Source organism: Leiobunum rupestre, chromosome 2, assembly GCF_980474605.1.
Source record: "Leiobunum rupestre chromosome 2, qqLeiRupe1.1.hap1, whole genome shotgun sequence".
In the NCBI taxonomy this organism is placed as follows: Eukaryota; Metazoa; Arthropoda; class Arachnida; order Opiliones; family Sclerosomatidae; genus Leiobunum; species Leiobunum rupestre.
The window spans coordinates 56,951,720-56,978,693 of record NC_143385.1 but is presented as its reverse complement, the minus strand read 5'-3'; the positions used below and the strand labels follow the sequence as shown (position 1 = coordinate 56,978,693).

The 26,974-nt window shown below is 35.1% G+C and overlaps 2 protein-coding genes and 1 long non-coding RNA gene across 3 annotated transcripts; 1 reads left to right on the top strand and 2 right to left on the bottom strand.

Annotated features, from left to right (window-relative positions):
* Window positions 1-428: 428 nt before the first annotated feature.
* On the bottom strand, window positions 429-839 carry LOC149958512 (uncharacterized). Its single transcript, XM_090167209.1, has one exon. It carries the CDS (start codon window positions 837-839, stop codon window positions 429-431), a length of 411 nt encoding a protein of 136 aa, XP_090023335.1.
* Window positions 840-1,635: 796 nt separating this feature from the next.
* Window positions 1,636-18,018, top strand: Srg3 (Sting-regulated gene 3). The gene is given in 6 exon segments (XM_090167208.1): window positions 1,636-1,711; window positions 1,776-1,841; window positions 1,895-2,005; window positions 2,353-2,540; window positions 17,003-17,297; window positions 17,300-18,018. Coding segments are annotated over 6 exon segments (1,455 nt in total).
* Window positions 18,019-19,900: 1,882 nt separating this feature from the next.
* LOC149958510 (uncharacterized) lies at window positions 19,901-20,635 on the bottom strand. Its single transcript, XR_016478297.1, has 3 exons — window positions 20,506-20,635; window positions 20,132-20,433; window positions 19,901-20,052 (listed from the first exon to the last, which is right to left on the bottom strand). It is a non-coding gene; the product is annotated as an uncharacterized LOC149958510 (long non-coding RNA).
* Window positions 20,636-26,974: the final 6,339 nt, after the last annotated feature.

Genomic DNA, 26,974 nt, shown 5'->3' with positions numbered 1-26,974 from the left:
TTTAATTTTGATGTAATTTTTTTAAATTTATTGGTTTTCTAAGGTTAATTTTACAATTTATTTATCTGTGGAAACCCTATATTATCATTTAAAATATTATAACAAATACCACTTTTAGATTTTTTTGGGGACTGGATGGTGCTTCCTCTATGGTTTCTAATTGCGGTGTTGAAATAGGTCTAGGAGGAAGTGGGTTTTCACTAACCGTCTCTCTCGCATCTGTTTATGAAAGTACAACTGAGGTAAATCTTTTAACGTATCTAACCTGACCACAGGTTTATCAACTGAGGGAGCTAAACAAGGTGTGTAGAAAAATTTTCACTTGCGGATGATTTTCTTGCCTTACATGGGCAACAAAAATTAATAAGCTTGTTATGGTTTCAAATAAAAACACCAGCTTTGTGAGAACTACGAACCTGGTCCCTTATCTATGCGCTATCAACACCTCCTTTGATTCCGTACAAAGCAGTTTCTCCAATTAAGCGACAAACCGCCAACTCCATTTCACTTAATTCTGGAAGTGGATTTGGACCACCTCCAGTTTTTTTCTTTTCCCTATGTAGGGCTTGGGCCTTACGCTTTACAGAGCTTTTTAAGTCCGTCCACTTTGCCCTTATTTTTGCAGTCGACCGAATAACACCCTTACCCACACAGGCAATCTCTTCCGAAATTTCCCCCCAGGCTTTCTCCACATCATCGCCATTTTTATAGGTTTTTCCGAGTCCCATTTCTCTATTGACCAAATCAGGCCTAGCTACCAAACCATTTATTAGGGCTTGTAGCTCCCTGGCACCAAAATTAGGTTGCCTCTGCTCTTCTGCTTTTATTTTTCCCATCATTTTTGACAAAATAAGACTTTAAAAAATTATCTACATGTAATTAAGTGTTAAACTTGTAACTACTAATCGAAAACTACATTCACTCTAATGACAAAATGGAGGTGAAACTGCATAGCTGATAATTTTTGCGTCGAAATTCTCGCTTTTCTATTGGCTAGTAGGTGGGCGGAGCTTCAACGAAAACAATTTACAAAATACCAGACTCTTCATTTACGAGAGCCCGAAAAATTGTCTCTGCACCGCGATTTCGATTTACGAAATCGTAACTTTACGACATCGTAAATCCGCTCTCGTAACTTTACGATCCTCGTCAAGTTACGATAATTTTTAAAACGTCTCTGCACCGGGCCCTTACTTCGCTTACCGGATTTCAAAACAAGACGAGGAGTATGCAAAACCTAGAAACACTCGGGGACTTGACATAAAATATAAAATGGAATGAAAATCAAAAAATATTACATAACAAGACAAGGGGCCACCACTGAAGCGGTTACAGCTTGGATTAATAATATGTTACTGGATATAGCACTTCAGATTTTTCACGTCGCCGATTTTTCGGAGCGCGCTCTAGCTCCGTCTATCGGTTGAAAAATGCAACTTGTTGTTTGGTGAAACAAACATTTCCACGTGTTCGACGCCCGAACACGCTTTGTATCTCTAAGTTAATTTTTTTCAATTTTTACAGGAAGTTATTTCTAATGAATTTATGTAAGAATTTTTCTTTATTAATTTATGATCTTTCTTTCTATCATGGAAGGTTTTCGATATTTAGGTAATTAAATTGTATTAAAATAAAATGAACTGTTGGGACACGTATGATATACTAGGCATTCCTAACCCTAAAAGGATTGTTTCAAGTTCTGATTCTTCTGGTAAGAACGCATTGAGTACTGTCTTTAATAAGTGATTATTATAGTTTTATTTATATTACAAAAGAAACTGATGTTACGGAAGACTCTGACGAAGATGATGCTTGTAAAGGATATTTATCTGATCCATCTGGTATGAAACCCCAATACTTATTGATAACCATTAATTAAACTTTTATTCGTTAGATGACAGTGAGTATGAAAGGGTACTTAACTGTGATAATCCTCCTGTAATTGACAACAATGAATTGGAATTGGATGGATCAACTTCAGGTTTAAATCATTACAATTCAAAAAGTAATTGGAAAAACTGAGAACTTTTCTAACGTAGATGAAGCTGAACTGTTAAACAATGAGGAAATAGATTTGTTTTTTAAAGATATAATTGAAAACAAATAAAAAAAAAACGCTTGCCACTTAATACTGTGACTGAGTAAGTTTAAATGCCCTATTGATATTTTAATTTTCAATTTACATCTTAAACTCTTTTTTCAACATCCCAAAACCTTCTGGAATTTCCCAAAAACCACTTCCCAAAAAATGCAAGAAACTAATTAGAAGAAGAATGATTGATCGTAAGCATATTACGTGTTTTTTTTAAATAAAATTATTATCTGGTATTAATGACACGGAAATATATTTAGCCCATGATTATGATAGTGAATTTGGAGGAATTGTTTTTGAAGTGCAAAATTACATAGCTAAATCCAAGTTGAATTTTTCTTCGAGTGGACAAAAGGCCACACAGTGGATTATTAACCTTAATGTTAGGGATTTGAATGAGCTCGAAAGCGCATTACGTCAAGTTTTGACGGAAACAACGGCTGACAAGGTTACTATAAAAACAAACAAACTAGAGCTCGGCGTTTGGATAAAAATTAATAACTTTATTTAATTTTATCCAAAACACACATTTATCCACAAATTATCCGAAAAAATATATTATTTTTACATGTTAAATTGCTTTTTAGTCTGGATAATATCAACGAATAAACAATTAATCGTAATTTTTATGGTTAATCGAAATTTAAGCGGTTAATTTATCTGTTTCGCCGAGCTCTACAAACAACTTACTTTGGAGTGAAAATAAAATTGAAAAATTCTAAGTTCCTTAAAACACACGATATAGTCAGTTGCAGGCTAAGAAAGACCAAATATATAGTACAATCGGCGCAAGGATGCCTCAGATCGTTTCCGGTCATTCCACCGCGCGAAGTTTGAATTTTGCCACTTTACGGTCAAATTCGACTTTTGCTCTTTACGTCGTCTTTTAGCGCCATCTAGAAACCAAAATTGGAATCTTTATTTTTAAATTTCATAATTGTGGTGGCGAGCAAATTTAAAAGATAAGGCATTCTTATCATTCTTAAATTTAAAATAGTTTGTATAATTATTTAATTTTGTAAATTTGATTAAGGACGCACCCCTCAAAAAATTAAATCAGATTAAATTCAATTTGATCACGATTGAGTTGATTAAATCACGTTAAATCATGATTATAATGTTTAAATCTGATTAAATCTGTTTAAAATGATTAAATAAATTATATCGTGATTAGTATGATTAAATCGTACTTTAGTTTTGATTTTAATGGTAAATTCCCGATTAAAATGGTAAATTCCCGATTAAAATGGTAAATTCCCGATTAAAATGGTAAATTCCCGATTAAAATGGTAAATTCCCGATTAAAATGGTAAATTCCCGATTAAAATGGTAAATTCCCGATTAAAATGGTAAATTCCCGATTAAAATGGTAAATTCCCGATTAAAATGGTAAATTCCCGATTAAAATGGTAAATTCCCGATTAAAATGGTAAATTCCCGATTAAAATGGTAAATTCCCGATTAAAATGGTAAATTCCCGATTAAAATGGTAAATTCCCGATTAAAATGGTAAATTCCCGATTAAAATGGTAAATTCCCGATTAAAATGGTAAATTCCCGATTAAAATGGTAAATTCCCGATTAAAATGGTAAATTCCCGATTAAAATGGTAAATTCCCGATTAAAATGGTAAATTCCCGATTAAAATGGTAAATTCCCGATTAAAATGGTAAATTCCCGATTAAAATGGTAAATTCCCGATTAAAATGGTAAATTCCCGATTAAAATGGTAAATTCCCGATTAAAATGGTAAATTCCCGATTAAAATGGTAAATTGACGCTTAAAATGGTAAATTGACGCTTAAAATGGTAAATTGACGCTTAAAATGGTAAATTGACGCTTAAAATGGTAAATTGACGCTTAAAATGGTAAATTGACGCTTAAAATGGTAAATTGACGCTTAAAATGGTAAATTGACGCTTAAAATGGTAAATTGACGCTTAAAATGGTAAATTGACGCTTAAAATGGTAAATTGACGCTTAAAATGGTAAATTGACGCTTAAAATGGTAAATTGACGCTTAAAATGGTAAATTGACGCTTAAAATGGTAAATTGACGCTTAAAATGGTAAATTGACGCTTAAAATGGTAAATTGACGCTTAAAATGGTAAATTGACGCTTAAAATGGTAAATTGACGCTTAAAATGGTAAATTGACGCTTAAAATGGTAAATTGACGCTTAAAATGGTAAATTGACGCTTAAAATGGTAAATTGACGCTTAAAATGGTAAATTGACGCTTAAAATGGTAAATTGACGCTTAAAATGGTAAATTGACGCTTAAAATGGTAAATTGACGCTTAAAATGGTAAATTGACGCTTAAAATGGTAAATTGACGCTTAAAATGGTAAATTCCCGATTAAAATGGTAAATTCCCGATTAAAATGGTAAATTCCCGATTAAAATGGTAAATTCCCGATTAAAATGGTAAATTCCCGATTAAAATGGTAAATTCCCGATTAAAATGGTAAATTCCCGATTAAAATGGTAAATTCCCGATTAAAATGGTAAATTCCCGATTAAAATGGTAAATTCCCGATTAAAATGGTAAATTCCCGATTAAAATGGTAAATTCCCGATTAAAATGGTAAATTCCCGATTAAAATGGTAAATTCCCGATTAAAATGGTGAAATCCCGATTAAAATGGTGAAATCCCGATTAAAATGGTGAAATCCCGATTAAAATGGTGAAATCCCGATTAAAATGGTGAAATCCCGATTAAAATGGTGAAATCCCGATTAAAATGGTGAAATCCCGATTAAAATGGTGAAATCCCGATTAAAATGGTGAAATCCCGATTAAAATGATGAAATCCCGATTAAAATGATGAAATCCCGATTAAAATGATGAAATCCCGATTAAAATGATGAAATCCCGATTAAAATGATGAAATCCCGATTAAAATGATGAAATCCCGATTAAAATGATGAAATCCCGATTAAAATGATGAAATCCCGATTAAAATGATGAAATCCCGATTAAAATGATGAAATCCCGATTAAAATGATGAAATCCCGATTAAAATGATGAAATCCCGATTAAAATGATGAAATCCCGATTAAAATGATGAAATCCCGATTAAAATGATGAAATCCCGATTAAAATGATGAAATCCCGATTAAAATGATGAAATCCCGATTAAAATGATGAAATCCCGATTAAAATGATGAAATCCCGATTAAAATGATGAAATCCCGATTAAAATGATTAAATCCCGATTAAAATGATTAAATCCCGATTAAAATGATTAAATCCCGATTAAAATGATTAAATCCCGATTAAAATGATTAAATCCCGATTAAAATGATTAAATCCCGATTAAAATGATTAAATCCCGATTAAAATGATTAAATCCCGATTAAAATGATTAAATCCCGATTAAAATGATTAAATCCCGATTAAAATGATTAAATCCCGATTAAAATGATTAAATCCCGATTAAAATGATTAAATCCCGATTAAAATGATTAAATCCCGATTAAAATGATTAAATCCCGATTAAAATGATTAAATCCCGATTAAAATGATTAAATCCCGATTAAAATGATTAAATCCCGATTAAAATGATTAAATCCCGATTAAAATGATTAAATCCCGATTAAAATGATTAAATCCCGATTAAAATGATTAAATCCCGATTAAAATGATTAAATCCCGATTAAAATGATTAAATCCCGATTAAAATGATTAAATCCCGATTAAAATGATTAAATCCCGATTAAAATGATTAAATCCCGATTAAAATGATTAAATCCCGATTAAAATGATTAAATCCCGATTAAAATGATTAAATCCCGATTAAAATGATTAAATCCCGATTAAAATGATTAAATCCCGATTAAAATGATTAAATCCCGATTAAAATGATTAAATCCCGATTAAAATGATTAAATCCCGATTAAAATGATTAAATCCCGATTAAAATGATTAAATCCCGATTAAAATGATTAAATCCCGATTAAAATGATTAAATCCCGATTAAAATGATTAAATCCCGATTAAAATGATTAAATCCCGATTAAAATGATTAAATCCCGATTAAAATGATTAAATCCCGATTAAAATGATTAAATCCCGATTAAAATGATTAAATCCCGATTAAAATGATTAAATCCCGATTAAAATGATTAAATCCCGATTAAAATGATTAAATCCCGATTAAAATGATTAAATCCCGATTAAAATGATTAAATCCCGATTAAAATGATTAAATCCCGATTAAAATGATTAAATCCCGATTAAAATGATTAAATCCCGATTAAAATGATTAAATCCCGATTAAAATGATTAAATCCCGATTAAAATGATTAAATCCCGATTAAAATGATTAAATCCCGATTAAAATGATTAAATCCCGATTAAAATGATTAAATCCCGATTAAAATGATTAACTCCCGATTAAAATGATTAACTCCCGATTAAAATGATAAACTCCCGATTAAAATGATAAACTCCCGATTAAAATGATAAACTCCCGATTAAAATGATAAACTCCCGATTAAAATGATAAACTCCCGATTAAAATGATAAACTCCCGATTAAAATGATAAACTCCCGATTAAAATGATAAACTCCCGATTAAAATGATAAACTCCCGATTAAAATGATAAACTCCCGATTAAAATGATAAACTCCCGATTAAAATGATAAACTCCCGATTAAAATGATAAACTCCCGATTAAAATGATAAACTCCCGATTAAAATGATAAACTCCCGATTAAAATGATAAACTCCCGATTAAAATGATAAACTCGTGATTAAAATGATAAACTCGTGATTAAAATGATAAACTCGTGATTAAAATGATAAACTCGTGATTAAAATGATAAACTCGTGATTAAAATGATAAACTCGTGATTAAAATGATAAACTCGTGATTAAAATGATAAACTCGTAATTAAAATGATAAACTCGTAATTAAAATGATAAACTCGTAATTAAAATGATAAACTCGTAATTAAAATGATAAACTCGTAATTAAAATGATAAACTCGTAATTAAAATGATAAACTCGTAATTAAAATGATAAACTCGTAATTAAAATGATTAACTCGTAATTAAAATGATTAACTCGTAATTAAAATGATTAACTCGTAATTAAAATGATTAACTCGTAATTAAAATGATTAACTCGTAATTAAAATGATTAACTCGTAATTAAAATGATTAACTCGTAATTAAAATGATTAACTCGTAATTAAAATGATTAACTCGTAATTAAAATGATTAACTCGTAATTAAAATGATTAACTCGTAATTAAAATGATTAACTCGTAATTAAAATGATTAACTCGTAATTAAAATGATTAACTCGTAATTAAAATGATTAACTCGTAATTAAAATGATTAACTCGTAATTAAAATGATTAACTCGTAATTAAAATGATTAACTCGTAATTAAAATGATTAACTCGTAATTAAAATGATTAACTCGTAATTAAAATGATTAACTCGTAATTAAAATGATTAACTCGTAATTAAAATGATTAACTCGTAATTAAAATGATTAACTCGTAATTAAAATGATTAACTCGTAATTAAAATGATTAACTCGTAATTAAAATGATTAACTCGTAATTAAAATGATTAACTCGTAATTAAAATGATTAACTCGTAATTAAAATGATTAACTCGTAATTAAAATGATTAACTCGTAATTAAAATGATTAACTCGTAATTAAAATGATTAACTCGTAATTAAAATGATTAACTCGTAATTAAAATGATTAACTCGTAATTAAAATGATTAACTCGTAATTAAAATGATTAACTCGTAATTAAAATGATTAACTCGTAATTAAAATGATTAACTCGTAATTAAAATGATTAACTCGTAATTAAAATGATTAACTCGTAATTAAAATGATTAACTCGTAATTAAAATGATTAACTCGTAATTAAAATGATTAACTCGTAATTAAAATGATTAACTCGTAATTAAAATGATTAACTCGTAATTAAAATGATTAACTCGTAATTAAAATGATTAACTCGTAATTAAAATGATTAACTCGTAATTAAAATGATTAACTCGTAATTAAAATGATTAACTCGTAATTAAAATGATTAACTCGTAATTAAAATGATTAACTCGTAATTAAAATGATTAACTCGTAATTAAAATGATTAACTCGTAATTAAAATGATTAACTCGTAATTAAAATGATTAACTCGTAATTAAAATGATTAACTCGTAATTAAAATGATTAACTCGTAATTAAAATGATTAACTCGTAATTAAAATGATTAACTCGTAATTAAAATGATTAACTCGTAATTAAAATGATTAACTCTAATTAAAATGATTAACTCTAATTAAAATGATTAACTCTAATTAAAATGATTAACTCGTAATTAAAATGATTAACTCGTAATTAAAATGATTAACTCGTAATTAAAATGATTAACTCGTAATTAAAATGATTAACTCGTAATTAAAATGATTAACTCGTAATTAAAATGATTAACTCGTAATTAAAATGATTAACTCGTAATTAAAATGATTAACTCGTAATTAAAATGATTAACTCGTAATTAAAATGATTAACTCGTAATTAAAATGATTAACTCGTAATTAAAATGATTAACTCTAATTAAAATGATTAACTCTAATTAAAATGATTAACTCTAATTAAAATGATTAACTCTAATTAAAATGATTAACTCTAATTAAAATGAATAACTCTAATTAAAATGATTAACTCTAATTAAAATGAATAACTCTAATTAAAATGATTAACTCTAATTAAAATGATTAACTCTAATTAAAATGATTAACTCTAATTAAAATGATTAACTCTAATTAAAATGATTAACTCTAATTAAAATGATTAAATCTAATTAAAATGATTAAATCTAATTAAAATGATTAAATCTAATTAAAATGATTAAATCTAATTAAAATGATTAAATCTAATTAAAATGATTAAATCTAATTAAAATGATTAAATCTAATTAAAATGATTAAATCTAATTAAAATGATTAAATCTAATTAAAAATATTAGATCATGCTTAGAATGATTAAATATCTTTAAATCGTGATTAGATTTTCTAACCTTGATTAGATTTTTAAAATAGATTTAGTCACGATTACCCTGATTTAATCATTTTACTATGATTAAGACGCACCCAAAATGGAAGTGACCTGCCCCTCGAGTGCAGCTGTATTTAAACGATTTAACTAGTAGAAAGTCTTTGTACTCTTTTTCACCACATATTTCCTTAGTTTCGATTTTGATTTGATGATATATATCGAGTTAAAAATTTTCAGATGTAAATTAATACAAGTTGGCAAGCCAAAATATACCTATCCTCGGAAGCATTGTCCCTAGTGGTATTAATTTCTCGATATGACCCTCTAAGTTATCTCTCCCCAATTCAGAGTTATTTACTAATAACGTAATCCCGGTTCAATTAAAATAATTGAGACGAAACAACCGAGATTAATTTATTCAGAATATTATAAATTAAGTAGTTACAACAGTGAGTTAGACGTACTAAAACAATGCACAATTGGCTTTAACCCTATTTACGGTACAAGTTTAGCAGTTAAATATAATACGAAGTCATTTTTAATGAAAGAAATATCTACAGAGGGTATTTGTATTTTTGTCGCTTTCGAAATACTTGCCGCATAGTTAACGCTCATTTTATTTCAACGTTCGCCCGATCAAGATACCGTAGATATCTGGTAGTGGACGACTCGTAGACTGTCGGAACCATCCTGTTGACGTTGTGACACATACCGCATGAAAAAGTCCAAAACCGTCCAATTTCCAATATCATATAATGACTCGCACACCCAGGATATCAATGACTGCATTGGGAATCTTAGATATCAAAATATTCACACCACCAAAAAACTTATTAACAAGAAGCGAAAAACTTACCATTCACAAAGCACAGAAAGCCACTTGACTAAACGTATATCAATAAATGACCGTAGAGGGAATAGTTAGGGTTCTTTATAAATAAACACCAACGAACCCAATTGATGAACTGCATTAAACATCTTAATCAGCCGAGAAAACGTTTAAAATAAATTACGACCGAGATGAAAACCAGACCAACTCGATATGTTGTTAATAAATGAATTATTAAGCTTGAAAACCAATACGCTAAACCTAATAGATAAGAATATACGACTGAAAAAACTAAATAAATTACAAAAAACTAACGGGTTCTACCCTTTATCTTATCTGCTGACTGCGCTAAAACAAGATTTGACCATTAAATATTTTGAAAATGCGACGTATACACTTTGAAGGTTCCGTCAAAAATTATCCTTTCCCAAACTTAAAGGTTCTCAAAACATTAATACACAAAAAAAAATAAGTAAAAAGGTTCCTCCAAAAAATGAACCATTTTGCGGAAGAAGTAAATAATTTTAAAAGAATAAAAGATAAAACAAATATACAACCGCAAAAATAAAACGTCAAATAATAGAAGAAAAAAATCTTTAACTCCATTCATTAAAAAAACCCTAAACAAAAGTACCAAATTGAAATAAAGCAACTTATTATATTAAACAAGATTAAGTCTTTATAATTTTTTCGTAAAAAAACCACATTAGGCCTTCACAATTTCATTCGTAAAAAAATTCAAGATTTTGTTAACTATTATGCTTACAATGAGTGTCTTATTTGCAGCATAGCTTGAAGTTATCGTTGGTTCTGTGGTAGAGCGCTCGACTGCCTAACTGAACGGCCCGGGTTCGAAACCTGGGTGACGCATTTGTTTTTAATCAAATGAGAAATCGCTAAATTAGAATTTCTTCGATGCAATAATTTAAATCTTCCACGAAATCTTGCTCTATTTCAATTAAACCAAAATTTCATACTCTATTAAATACGCTTTCGATAAAGCTGAAGGTCTAATTTTCAATGAAACGTAATAAGTGTCGGTGGTTCTGTGGTAGAACGTCCGCCTGTCAAACAGGCGGTCTCGGGTTCGAAACCCGCCCGATGCGATCGCAAATTGATACTAAGACGAATACCGTGAACAATTGGTGGAAACCCTGCCATTGGATGTTGAGAGGTAGCATTACACTCAGCACTCGGTCCGTCCCAAAAGTCAATAAGAAAGAGTTGGAGAAATATCACCCGTACATACACACCACAAACTCAACACCCACAAACGTCATAACAATAACACAACATTACCACCCTACACATAAACATTACAAGTTCGAAACCTGGGCAGAAAATTGTTTATAATCAATAGAGCAGACGCTACATTGAAATTTATTCAATGCAATAATTTAAATTGTACACGTAATCTTGTTCTATTGAAATAAAAGCCAAAATTTAATACTCTTAATTAAAAATATACGTTTCCGATAAAACTGAAGGTCTAATTTTCGATTAAGCGTAATAAGTGTCGGTGGTTCTGTGCCGCAAATTGATCCTAAGACGAATAGGCCTACCGTAAACAATTGGTAAAAACCCTGCCATTTGGACGTTGAGACGTTTACCGTAACCCTCAGCACTCGTTTCATCACAAGTCAATAAGAAGAAGTAGGAGAGAAGGCACCCATACATACAAAACGCAAACAAAAAACTCAACACCTACCACCGCCATCACACAAACTCAACATTCCGACATTACAATAACAAAATTTCCAATAAAACCGAGTTGAAACCGTCGAGACGATGAGCGTTAACGAAAAGAACATCCAAAACCAACCCAACCACAAATTCGTCCGTTAACGCTCACCTTGGTTTGGCCAACTTTCAAACTACAAACACGGAGATTGAAAATAAAACCAATTAGTAAACGCAAGCTTGGTGATAACATAAGTAATTGTCAATAAATTTATGTATCTAATTCTTAACATTAGCAAAACCAGAAACCAAACACTTCCTCGCGAAAAGAGTTTTTTGACTAATGAAATTATAGCCAATGAAATTAATCTAGAAAGCACTTACACTAGTTCCGCAAGAAGGTTTTTTATCACTTCGTCTTGCTCAAAAACCTCAAGACTATGTGACAACATTTCGTCATCGGCTGAACTAACATATTCCCCGTCGTCAGTAATAGCAATTACTTCAGGCAAACTACACATTATAAAAAACAAAAAAATAATAACCAAATTGATACCACACTGAGATTTTTTTATAAAGGACGTCGAGGTTAAAATCGAGGTGAATATAGCAGGTAACAATTACTTTTTTGGGGAAGAATTGGGAATTTGCGCCCTTATCCCTATTAACGCTTTCATTTCGTCAATTTGAAGAGGTGTCATCCTAAATATATACATTATAAAATTAATCTAAAAGAACCGTCTTCATAAATCAAATCGTAATAATGAACGAGAAAAGTATTACGAATGATATTATAAAAAATAGAAAAAATTGACTTTTGTGATTAGAAAACTGTCAAAAGTCACACCAGGCAATAAAAACCCATAAACCAACTAAACAAATACTGCACCTACTGTATAAAATGTAAAACGTTAGCCCATTAAAAAAAAAAAACAAAATACAAGATTTCTAAACCGAAAACAATTATCTACACCACGTATTTTTTAAGATAATACCAATGGATAACATTTCAAAATACCGAACTATTTACGTTAAAACAGACACTGCTAAATAAGGAAATATTTTAAATTTCATATAGTACTTTTAGCATAAAACCCAAATCGATTAAATTTAATAAATAAAATAAACTAAAAATAAACATTAAAAAGTATCACCCATATCCTTACTTAATTCTATCGACAAAACAGTATGCATTTTTCTCCAATGAAAAACTACCAATTAAAGTACTGGTTTCCGGACATTCCTCCCACAATTTGTATAAATGTTCTATTGTTTGAAGAGGATCACGGTAAGGAAGAACACCACAATTGAATTTCAAGGCGTTAACTATCATATAACTTGGAACTCCATTTAAATAGCCGAACGCCGCAATCATATTAATTTGATTTTGAAATTCTAATGATTTCTTGAAAAATAATGAGGCCAAAGGAAAAGGCCATTCATTAGAACGACGACCCACAACTCTTTGTAAAACAGCCCACGGGTTATTAGCTAGGTCGAACTTTAATTTTCCCATAGACATCCCTATAAAAAAATTAATCAGCAGAAATAAAAAGTGCATTAAAACTAAACCAAACTCCAAAAACCGTTAACACGTTTTAATTAAACATATGTCCAATAACGACTGCTTTGGATTTGGGCGAAAATTTAGGAAAATCGTGCTGATTTTTGTAGGAGGGATCTACAGTTCTTTAACATTCGCCACTCCCGCGCAAATAAATTAACGATAATTACTCGTCCGCCGTTACATCGAAATTTATATTGTTCGGGATAACCGTGCTAATAAATTGAGGAGTTGAGTGAAAATAATACAGTTCAAGTAAATGCAATAAAGTCTTTATTTGGTCACACCTTAGTATCAGTTTAAGTACTTTTCTACACTTATCTTATTGTAGCCACTGAATAATTATCGAAACATTAACATAACACTTTTTCAGTATCACACTTTAAATGAAAAATAGTCTTACGTGGTTCTTCCGGTCGTTTTACCTTCGGTCTTGACCACGCACTCAACACAATATGGTCCAACACAATAACGTTAAATAATTCACTTGACTTGAACAAAACACATGGACTCTCCGAACTTTGGTCTCGGCTCTCGTTTCACCAGCCCCTCTGGGCAGTCCGACAGCCTCTCGTGTCGTCTCTGACACCTTATTCTTCCACAAAAAAAGATAACCGACACGGCTTTATATATCGCCCCCGTGTTGACTTAAAAAAATAAAAGAGAATAGGGGGGGGGGGTTTGCTAAAACAAAGGTGGTCTTTCTTGACCTTGAATAGAACACTCGGCTTGAACTATAGATGGCGCCAGGTTTGCGGTCTATAGTTCAAGCCCGGGGTTTTCAAAAATAGAATTAGGGCGACTTTCTTGTGTCGTATAATCTGAACCAAAATTAACAAATTTAACAGATTTTTGAACGAAATTTGGTTGAAATCGTTATAGTCCTTTTAAATGTAAAAAGCCATTTAAAAGAAACGATTCTTTTAAATGTCTTTTTTACATTAGCGCTCAAAAACTGCTCAAAAATGACCATCACTGGCCAATACACCCTAAATTCCAAGAAAACATAACACTATCTTATTTCTTCCGCTTAAGGCGAGTTCCTAATTTTAACTGAACCGTTGTATGTATCAGTGGTTCTATGCAATTCAACGAAAATGGTACATACTTTATTACCATAACTTTATAATATTTTAAATAAGTATGTATCTTATGGAAATATTTTACTGAGTTATTCACGGAGTGACGTCATCACGGAAAGAAAAACGCCCCAAGCGAGGCGCCGTTAAAGGCTACCCCACAGAAGAGAGCGAGCGGACGCAAAACGGCGACCAAGCCCGTTCTATAGTCTCTCTTGGGACTAGATCTCAGTTAATGTTTTACATTTTAAGAATAAGAAGTGTCATACTTATATTAATATTATAAACTTACGGTATTCCCCAACAGAAAATGGACACTAACGCTACTAATATACACTTTTAAATGTAAAAATAATATTTTCAACACCAGATTGAAAATAAATAAGTATATTAAAATATAATAAAATAAAAATTTATCAACTTACTATTTCAATCGATGAAAGAACGCGCGAACGATAAATTCGAATAAGATACTCTACAAGATGCTGAAAATAAACTAAGATACTTCATCCGCGCCCACGCAATAAAGTCTTCTTATCCAACACTTCTATTTACCATAATAAATAAAGTCATGTTGTGTGATTGGACGCTGATTAGATAAGCTGTAAGCCAATGTTTGTTAAAAAAAAACGTGATTAAAAATATAACAAGTTGGCAAGCCAAAATATACCTCTCCTCGGAAGAATTGTCCCTAGTGGTATTAATTTCTCGAGATAACCCTTAAAGATATATCTCCGCAATTTAGAGTTATTTGTTAAAAATATTAACCCATTTCTATCCCGCCCGGTATAAAATTTTAATTATAATTAAAATAATTGAGACGAAACGACCAATTTTAATTTATTCAGAATATCATAAGTTAAGTAGTTACAACAGTAAGTTAGACGTACTATAACAATGCACAATTGAATTAAACCCTTTTACAGAACAAGTTTATCAGTTAAATATAATACGAAGCAAATTTTAATGAAAGAAATATCTACAGAGGCTTTTTGGAATTACTCGCTTACGAAATACTTGCCGCATCTTTAACGCTCATTTTATTTCAACACTCGCCCTTGATGAAGATACCGTAGATATCTGGTAGTGGACGACTCGTTCACTTCCTGTTGACGTTGTGACGCATACCACATGAAAAAGACCAATGCCGTCCAATTTCCAATATCATATAATGACTCGCACACCCAAGAAATCATTGACTGCGTTAGAAATCGTAGATATCCAAATATCCACACCAAATGTATTTACAAGAAGCAAAAACCTTACCATCAACAAAGCACAGAGAGCCACTTGACTAACCGCCAGCTCTTAAAGCAATTAACGTTAAATTATCTCCTTTGAATTAACAGAACTATATATAGGTCGTTAAGAAAGTGGACCACCCACAGGGTCTACCCTTTAACCCTCTAATCTCGGCTGACTGCGCTAAAACAAGATTTAACCTTTAAAAAATACCAGATTAGGCCTTCATAAATTCATTAATAAAAAAAGACTTTATTACCTATTATGCTTACGATGCCTGTCTTAATTTCAGTGAATCTAAGCAGCTATCGGTGGTTCTGTGGTAGAGCGCTCGACTGCCAAGCCGAATGGTCTGGGTTCGAAACCTGGGTGGCGCATTTGTTTTTAATCAATAGAGAAACGCTAAATTAGAATTTCTTCGATGCAATAATTTCAATTTCAATTCTATTTCAATTAAACCAAAATTTCCTACTCTATTAAATACGCTTCCGATAAAGCTGAAGGTCTAATTTTCAATAAGGCGTAACAAGTGTCGGTGGTTCTGTGGTAGAACGTCCGCCTGTCAATCAGGAGGTCTCGGGTTCAAATCCCGCCCGATGCGATCGCAAATTGATACTAAGACGAATACCGTGTACAACTGGTGGAAACCCTGCCATTGGACGTTGAGAGGTAGCATTACACTCAGCACTCGGTCCGTCCCAAAGTCATTAAGAAGAAGTTGGAGAGAAAACGCCCATATAAACACAACAGACTCAACATGCACAACCATCAGAACACAAACACAACAAATTCAACACTCACAACCTACGCATAAACATTACAAAAACGTAATACACCAAACCGTCACGACGGTGAGCGAAAAAACACCATCCAAACCAAACCGCAAATGCATCCGTTAACGCTCACCGTCACACGGTGGTTTTGCCAACCCTTTGAGAAACTGCGTACGCAGTGATTACACTTTGCACCGAAAATGCGAACGCGTTCGCAGTCCTGACAGACAGACAGACCCACCCACAGACCCACCCACAGACCCACAGACAGACACGGTCGTTGTATAACCCCTCCTAGGGGACTTTGTCCCCTCGGAGAGGTAAAAACAATAAAATAATTTGATGCTGTTATTAGAGATATTCAGCGAACGGTATAAAACTAAAACGGCTAAAAATACACGTGGAAAACAAAAAGTCAACAATGACACTGCAGCTCTCAACGTCGCTTTTGAAGCTTCCAGGCCGTTCGCTAAATCTCTCAAATAAAAAAACCATCCCGAGAAAAACGCAAATAAAATATTTGATAACGTTCAAATATTATCTCCAATATGACCTTTCATTTCTTTCCACATTTCAACCCCCAGACGTTTTTTTCGGTTTTATCCGGAAACTATATAACATCAAACAATACGTAAATTAAATTATAACGTCAAACAATCATGGACAACTTTTTCATTGAAAAATCTGTAATTAATATAATAAAAGGGGGCAAAAGAGGGGGCAAAAGAGGGGGCAAAAGAGGGGGCAAAAGAGGGGGCAAAAGAGGGGGCAAAAGAGGGGGCAAAAGAGGGGGCAATAGAGGGGGCAATAGAGGGGGCAATAGAGGGGGCAATAGAGGGGGCAATAGAGGGGGCAATAGAGGGGGCAATAGAGGGGGCAATAGAGGGGGCAATAGAGGGGGCAATAGAGGGGGCAATAGAGGGGGCAATAGAGGGGGCAATAGAGGGGGCAATAGAGGGGGCAATAGAGGGGGCAATAGAGGGGGCAATAGAGGGGGCAATAGAGGGGCAATAGAGGGGGCAATAGAGGGGGCAATAGAGGGGGCAACAGAGGGGGCAATAGAGGGGGCAATAGAGGGGGCAATAGAGGGGGCAATAGTGGGGGCAATAGAGGGGGCAATAGAGGGGGCAATAGAGATGGCAATAGAGGGGGCAATAGAGGGGGCAATAGAGGGGGCAATAGAGGGGGCAATAGAGGGGGCAATAGAGGGGGCAATAGAGGGGGAAATAGAGGGGGCAATAGAGGGGGCAATAGAGGGGGCAATAGAGGGGGAAATAGAGGGGGCAATAGAGGGGGCAATAGAGGGGGCAATAGAGGGGGCAATAGAGGGGGCAATAGAGGGGGCAATAGAGGGGGCAATAGAGGGGGAAATAGAGGGGGCAATAGAGGGGGCAATAGAGGGGGCAATAGAGGGGGCAATAGAGGGGGCAATAGAGGGGGCAATAGAGGGGGCAATAGAGGGGGAAATAGAGGGGGCAATAGAGGGGGCAATAGAGGGGGCAATAGAGGGGGCAATAGAGGGGGCAATAGAGGGGGCAATAGAGGGGGCAATAGAGATGGCAATAGAGGGGGCAATAGAGGGGGCAATAGAGGGGGCAATAGACGGGGCAATAGAGGGGGCAAAAGAGGGGGCAAAAGAGGGGGCAATAGACGGGGCAATAGAGGGGGCAATAGAGGGGGCAATAGAGGGGGCAAAAGAGGGGGCAATAGAGGGGCAATAGAGGGGGCAAAAGAGGGGGCAAAAGAGGGGGCAGAAGAGGTATGAACGGGAAAAGGTGTTATTTCTGCCGTCGACCCGGCCATTTACAGAATAATTGCCCATACAAACAACCAAAGGACGACGAACCAAAAATAGGAGAAAATCCGAACCACAACCACAGCCACAGGAAATTTCACGTAAGTTACATTTTCCAAAAATAAATGCCTTCCCACATAAGACCGCTTTGAAACTATTTCGAAACGTTTAAAATAGCGTTGAAATTTTTTAAAAGTAAAGTTTATTCCATTTTGTTAAGCATAAAATAAAAGCTGTTTTTATAAGAAGCATATATTTCATTTAGTCACTTTTTAGCCTACATTGTTGGTAATTTGGATACACCAAATACATTGTTAACAAGTATGGTTCCCTATAGTAATATTATTCCAGGACAAACAAATGAAGAGATGGACGAGGACACAGTACTCGAAGAAGGATGTAATGAATAATATGTAAAAACAATTATTGAATAAAACTGTTTAAAATAATGAACGCTCATTTTCTATAGTAAGCGCAACATTTAAAGCACGGTAACACAAAAAACCGTTTTCGAGGGATATATTATCCCAATTGGCTTTTCTACAGGGTGTTACGGATAAGAGTTCCGAACTTTTATTATGTGTTCAATAGGTCAATACGAGTTGAAAATGTCTAATTAACCATGGTCCTAAAATGTACCGTTTAAGAGATACAAGCTTACCAAATTTGACCTAAAAAACACCGAAATTCACGCAAATGTGACATCCTTATTAAGCCTTGATCACAATTGTTGTCTTAAAATGAACGGTTGTTTTTTAGAGATAATAATAATAATAATAATCAGCTATATAGGCTAATACCAAGGCACCACCTTAAGCCTAAGTCATCATGCGACTTTTGAAGCCCTTAATTAAGGTGGCCGGGTTACAATGCGTAGGAGGGTGGATAATGATAAAAGGATCGCTGAATATCAAAAGATCATTACTATGTCGTCCAGAAGTATGCACCTCCAGATTGTGATTTTACGAAGACGCTTTAAAAACAAGACTTGTAATAATTTTCGACGTTTAACGGTAACCTAGTCGTGTTTGATAGTACAAAAACCAGCAACAAATAATTAATGGTATTCTTTTATTTATCAAAACAGAACAATTATTGACATTGTTACACGCACCGTTCACATTATTTACAAGAGTTGTTCGAAATGCCCACCTTGAACTCTAATGCACAAACGACAACGTCGTAGAAATGATTGGCGAACGTCTTGCCAGATGTCTGGTGTATTTCGAATTGTCTCACATGCATCGATAATACGCAAGTTGTCGACATCTCGGACCTCTGTTTTATAAACTACGTCTTTCAGATGTCCCCAAAGATAGAAATCACAAGCGTTCAAATCGGGAGATCGTGCTGGCCATGGAATAGTTACTCCTCGTCCTATCCACCTTAAAGGAAATGTCGCATCGAGGTGGTCTCTCACGGCATGGCTGAAATGTCGTGGCGCCCCATCGTGCCAGAACCACATCCGCTGTCTAGTCGCTAACGGAACATCTTCCAGAAGCTCTGGTACGGCTCGTTGCAGAAATACCAGCTACGACTCTCTATTCAATCTTGGCGGAAGGAAATAGGGTCCCACTAAGTTGTCTCTAACAATGCCACACCACACGTTTATCCTGAATTTTTCTTAGTGAGCTGCGACCACAGTTCCGTCAGGGTGGTTTTGGCTTCACTGATGGGTATTGTGTAAGTTGAGAATACCATTTCGCGAGAAATTGGCCTCATCGCATGCTAAGATGACGCTTGGGAACTGCGGATCGTCTTGCACTCTGTCCACAATCCGTTGACAGAAGTTGCGGCGGTATGGATAGTCGGCTTCGCTTAAGGCTTGAACTTTCTGTAAGTGGTAAGGGTGATGAAGATGACCATGAAAAATCCTTCAGACCATCACGTGATTTACACCCAGCTGTGGTCCAGCTTGACGGGTACTTGCGCAGGGGTCATCATCAAAAATTGTCAGTACCTGAAACATTCCAGATGTTTTTTTCAGTGAAAACACTATGTTATAAACTACATCGCGCAAACAGATTTCAAATAATAACCTGTTCTTCTACGTCGAGTGGAACGTCTCGCACTCCTTCTTGAGAGGGTTGAAGTTGACCAGTTTCTCGTTAACGCCGGTCCACACTTTTGAAAGTTCGTCTATTCGGTAGTCTTCTGTTAGGGAAAGTTTCTTGGTACAATCGTCGGGCTTCATCTCCTCTTCCTTCGGCTCGTCCGTACATCAAGTGCATGTCAGCGTATTCCATGTTGGTAAAATGCGCCATCATTATCGAAAGTCCGGTGTCGAAGTAAGTACATTTCCAAATTAACGCGTTGTTTTATACCGAAAATTGCAACATCACTAGAACATCATTTACGATTGAACGTGTTGATTAAAAAATAATTTGTAAATGTATTCACAAAACCCACTTACTTGCCGTACGAATTTTCCACCCCCGTCTCTTCCATCCCACTAATAACCCTTCCGAGTTATTTCTGGCTTCGGGTACTGCGAATTTTTTGCTCTTGCAAGTCACAGGAGCTATATGAAGGCTGCCAGTAAAGTAAACAACTTGAAGATTAAGTTTAGGTAGTACGTGGATAAAATATACTAAAGAAACACTGTCTTTGAAAATAAACATTATAAACGAACCAATACACAGCTCCAAAGATCTACGAAATAAAACCGAGGCGTGCCTTCAAAACGATAAAAGCTAGGGCGCACCAGACAAAACGGAAAAACCGTGCCTTTAAAAATTACGCCAAGGCAGCCCCGATCCGTCTAGACCTGCATGAAAATGAGAAAAGTAAAATATAATTCGACGTTTAAACACAAATATGAAAAGGAAAATTCTAATGAAGATTACTTACTCGATTTAGCAAAAAGGGGATATCTTGTTAGAATACAAAGCAAAGCCGTCAGCACAAAGCAAGGCCGTCCGCACAAAGCAAGGCCGTCAGCACAAAGCAAGGTCGTCAGCACAAAGCAAGGTCGTCAGCACAAAGCAAGGCCGTCAGCACAAAGCAAGGCCGTCAGCACAAAGCAAGGCCGTCAGCACAAAGCAAGGCCGTCAGCACAAAGCAAGACCGTCAGAGCACAAAGCAAGGCCGTCAGAGCACAAAGCAAGGCCGTCAGAGCACAAAGCAAGGCCGTCAGAGCACAAAGCAAGGCCGTCTGAGCACAAAGCAAGGCCGTCAGAGCACAAAGCAAGGCCATTCCACAAAAAGTCAAAAGTTTTAAGAAATACCTCATTAAAATTAACATTTTTTTTTATAAATACATATGCTTTTATGGTACGAAAAATATGATTATCTATAACAGGCTTCGTAACGATCTCGAAAAGCTTTATTCGCAAACGCCATATCTAATTGACAATGATATGATAATCGGTGGAATATTTATCCACAAGACCTGGTAAAAGAGTTATGCCAAATGGTTCAAAAAACGTCGTTAACGCCGTCTGACATTTTAAAAAGTTAATATTTAAGTCCACAACAACAACCGTTGGAACCAAAGAATCGTACTTAACATCAAACAAAGGATTAAAATCTTCAAAAACTGTTCTTAGACTCGTTCCGGGAGACTTGTACAACAGTATTAAAGCAATGGCCTCATTATAAATAGAAACATTCAACCAACAACGTTCAACATGAGCATTTCTGAAAGGTCTATCTCTTCTCAAAACTCGGCCATCAAACTCATTTAAAATGTTTTTAGCCCTTTCCTTTAAATAAATAGACGATCCAAAAGCCTTTCTGCACGCCGTTCTTGCTAAAGATATAGCACCGACTTCCCTAAAGGATGGCACACTCATGCTATCTGTCTCTTTTTTCCATGTCTCAACGAAACATAATAATTCACTCCCTAATATTACATTGTCGGCTAAAATATCGGCTAAATGAGCATTTAACGACTGTACGTTATGAATATAAATACACACCTTCCTTTCTAAAAAAGGCAGTTTCACGTAACCTTTTGAGTTCCAATTCAACAACATCGTTTTTAGGGGCATTTGGAACTTGAAACTTACCATCAATATACAAACCAGAAGCTGATTTTGCTCTACTACAAGCCACGTACAAGTGAGACTTTTGTAACTTTTTCGATGGCTTACAGTGCACTACAACCGACGTGTACGTATCACCTTGGCTTTTGTGTATAGTAATGGCTTCGGAAATAACGAGAGGAAATTGTTTCCTAGTCACCGAAATGTTTTGTTGCTTCCATTTCCTCGAAAACGTTTTAGTAACTTTCTCAACGGGTGTCCATAACCTGCTAAAATCATTAACTTTATACAACCCATAGCTTCTTTGTCTTAGTTTTTTACCAACATCTTTGTCATCAAATTCCAACCAAACCCTAAACGGAAATTGAATTTCGTTTCTAATTCTGCCATACTCCATTTTCCTTAACCAGCCCGTTGCCCCATTCGTCAGTCCGTCCGAGGTGTCAACGTTGTTAGACATCATATATCTTACATCGCAAGCTAATGTTAAGTCCTTCGGAAGGCCGTATGTATCGGACGTCGCCAGTGTAGCAACTTGGGTTAAAATATCACTTTTTACCCTAGGACTCAAATCTCCGTTGACCACATCGACTGCAAACGAAGAAGCCTTTTCAGTTTCCATCCTAGAAAGTTTCTCCGAGTTGAACCGATTTACTTCAACATTAGTGGCGAAAAGATGGATCGCATCAACTGGAGGTGTACGTTCAGCACATACCTCCAAACTATCAAAAAGTTGTACATCGTTCGAAGACATTTGACCAACTGCCATTCTGTTTAACGCTTCTGCGACAATTTTATCGTCTTTCTGTCTCATAATTTCATCTAATTCAGAAAATTGGAATTGGTCCCAAATAGGATTATCGATCAGCGAAGTGTACACGTTATCAAACTCATTCTGATTTTGAAATGCAAAAGAATCACACACCGGGCGAAGTTGATTAAAATCGCCAACAAGTAAAACGGACACGCCACCAAAATAGTCGGGACACCCCATAATTTCCTGCAACCTAGCGTTGACTCGATGAAAGACTTTCGACCCAACCATTGATATTTCATCTATTATTAATAATTTTAATTGACCATAAAGCAACCTACACTTGTGCAGAGTTTCACTTTCTAACCTTGAGATATTTCCCGCAAATTGACTTACCGGTAGGCTAAATGTACTATGTAAAGTTGCACCACCAATATTAAAAGCCGCTTTTCCCGTAGGATCGCATCTAATAACCTTTGCTTCTAATGGATTAGATCCTGGTTGTTTGTTATAAAATCTAGTAACTGATTCGTAAATTGCACTTATCAAAAGGCTTTTCCCAACACCGGCACCTCCCGTTACAAACAGACGCAAAGGACTTCCTTCGTTTTTACATGGAACAGGACCTGGTAAAAAATCTCCCTTTGCTTGGAATTTAACTTACGAAGAATATCATAATATTCTGAATCGTCCACTAAAGTAATTGAGGGTGAAACGGTTCTGTCAGTATTACCATCAACAACCTCCCTATTGATGTCACCTACAGCATCTTGCTCCGTATTCACTTGGAAATCGAGATCAACCCCGACCACTAATTTATCGACTTCATTTTGGTGTTCTAATTCCGGTTGAATATTAGTCAAATCGGGTTCAACCAATTCATTCTCAAAATCTTCTAAAGCCTTCTCAAATGGTAACTCGTCAAACTCATTGTTAAATTCTTTTCTTACTTCGTTAATATTTTCTAAGTTTACCACATACTCTGTTTTAAAGTCCTTCCCCAAAATATCTACATTTTCATCACGCCAAGGCACAAATAACATTATTTGCTCCCGATAAAAATTATCCGGATCTTTAATTAAACTAAAATGTCTGTGTCGGATAATTTTAGACCGACCTCGTTTTCTAACAAACCCAGAATCACCTTTTAACTTCAACCAGTTACCAAACGATACGCCATCACAACTTCCGTCAACCTCATCATCGTGAATTTGGGCAGGAGTAGGTTTACGACTTTTGGCATATTCATACCAACCCGCAAACTGCGCTAACGTCATGGCCTCCATTACATCTGGCATCTGTACATAATGGTCCACCAAACCACAGGAAAACACATCAATACTGTCCTCCGGCAACTCACGAAGCTCCGTACTAGTTTTAAGAATGCGCACACGATTCTGTGGCAAATTCGTGTTAATGAAAATACAAGATCTACTACTCCTTGATACTGGAATTTGTAAACTACTATAAGCAGCTTCCTGCGCACTAACTTCGTGAGCATTTAAAAACTTGTTAGCTATAATTTTTAATTTTTCCTTTACAGTACATTTATCTTTTTTCGCTTCTTTCGCAGCGTCACGTAAAAGCATTGACACTCCACGTTGCGACTTTCCGATATATGAAACAATATACATAACACAGGCGTATGCGTCGAGAACAAACTGAACATCTATAATGGCTTGCCAAAGGCGCAAAATATCCTTATTATAGGGATTCACTCTGGTATCTTTCGGGTCTCTTTTCAATAAAACAGTTTTCTTTTTTAAAGCGTATGTTACAGCTGAAATGTATTCGACCTCCGTCATTTTAAATTTGATTAGCAGCTCCTCAAACGTATCGACCCAAAAATCGGCTTCCTTCGACTGCAAAGAATCGTAAAGCAATTTACTATTTTTTTTGCACTTGAATTCTTCTCCTGGTGCTCCAACCTTCCTAAGTTTTGGATCGTACACTACGGTACGAGGCATTGGTGGAAAGGGAATTCCAAAACGACAAAAAGAAATATTTTTCACTTTCTTTCTTCACGTTGTCGTGTGTCTATGCATTTGTAATTTGGTCAAAGCATTCAGATTTTCATTACCGAGATCAGCAGCGCAAACTATTATTTTATCAATAAAGTCTTCTATTACCATCGCATTAGACAAATCGTCCTTCAGTTTCGGTGCCTCTTTTATCCATAGAAGCCCATGTTGATGGGGAGAACCTCTTTGCTGTATTTCAACCCTAAAGTAGTAATCTTCAATGATACCCAGAGGACCTAATTTCTGAAGAGCTTTAAGTAGAGCTCGAAAACGATGATCAAAATAACGAGCGCAAGTAACGGGATCTTCCTGAATTAATTTAGCTTTTTCGGCGTAAGTTAAATTTAACAGTTCGGGAACCTCTAAAATTCGTTGACCAGAAGTCACGCGCAAAACGTTTATAAGTTCAGGCCACCTACTTTCGGCAGCAGAAAGCGTTATAAAAAGGGTTGGAATACCCAATTGTCTAATCATGGCCAACATTTCCTTCTGCCTGTGTTGCCAATAAGAAGGAGACGACTGTAACCTCTCAAGCACTCTAAAACCATCATCCTCTTTGACAAGCGTGTCAAGAGCACCTTCACTCGCAAGATGCCCAGCTGTATAATTCGAACCATCCTTTTTTTTAGATTTCCTCATGCAAACCTGGATAGCTTGACTCACTTTCAATGTTTCCAATTTCACAAAAGAATAAAAAAGTTTCGAAGAGTTCTTCGCGCATCTGCGATCAGAATTACGAATCTCCCACTTAACAATATCCCCATAGCTTCCTTTAACTTTAAGTTCTCTTTTCTGACCAACGTAAATACTTGGAAACGACAATTCTTCGGCGTCCTCATCCAACAACAGATACATCGGTTTCTGCCCTTCTCCAGGAGCAAATTTAACATGCAAAGTACTCGTTGGCAAGAAATCAGCCGACGATACCAATAACGTATCTTGATTTCCAACTGGCACGGAATCAATCAAATCGGGTTCATTCCAGAAACCATCGCTATCTCTATCGGCCTCACACGTCAACAAATCAGCATTACGCTCTGTTGTTTGCTGATCAATTTCATCAACAACAAAGTCAAGCTCTTCTTGAAGTGGGTCCAATATTCTTCTGTTTATTGCGATTTCATGCTTCTGATACAACGGAGATGTTACTAAAACATTAAGTGCCGCCATAATTTTTTTAGGTCTAACTGTTTCATACATAAACGGCGACTTGTATTGCATTCTTCTCATAAATTCAATCTGAATAGTATCCGTGTCGCGGGGCAACCTGGTTAAAACAGATACCGTAGACTCAATATTGATTGGCACATTGACAACATTCCCCTTAATTCCTCTTTGTTGATCACATCCCAACCTTCTAATTTGCATAAAAGGTATTCTTGGTGATATCATTCTTTCTTCTAAATTCGATATATCAACTAACTCGTCTGGAATGGAGTGAAACACAAAACCGTTTTCGGGACTAAATTTTGGTACTTGTTTTTTCTTTACGGCCAAATTGCAAGCGCTGCACAGAAAAACCACTTCGGCCAGTTCGCGTGGTTGAATATCAGGCACAGACAAAAATATATTGAACTTTACTAAACTTCCAGATGCTCTAAAAAAAAGATTTGAACAACCTTCACATTTCCAAGTCGGTCCTTCTTTGATGGCCTTAAAATAAACGTCTTCAATATACAATGAACTAGCCCTCCTTTCTGCCACAGAAACTCGATTTGTAGCACGTTCCGTAATCCTATGCGCAACGTCCTGCCGCTTGGCAACTTTCTCTTGACGGTTTTGAACACGTTCTGCCTCAACGTATGCGGAGTCCTGACGCTTAGTAGCCATCGCTTCTCGTTTTTGAACACGTTCTGCTTCAACGTAATCGGAGTCCTGACGCTTAGCAGCCTTCGCTTGTCGGTTTTAAACACGTTCTGCCTCAACGTATTCAGAGTCCTGACGCTTAGTAGCCATCGCTTCTCGTTTTAGAACACGTTCTGCCTCAACGTAATCGGAGTCCTGACGCTTAGCAGCCTTCGCTTGTCGGTTTTGAACACGTTCTGCCTCAACGTATTCAGAGTCCTGACGCTTAGTAGCCATCGCTTCTCGTTTTAGAACACGTTCTGCCTCAACGTATGC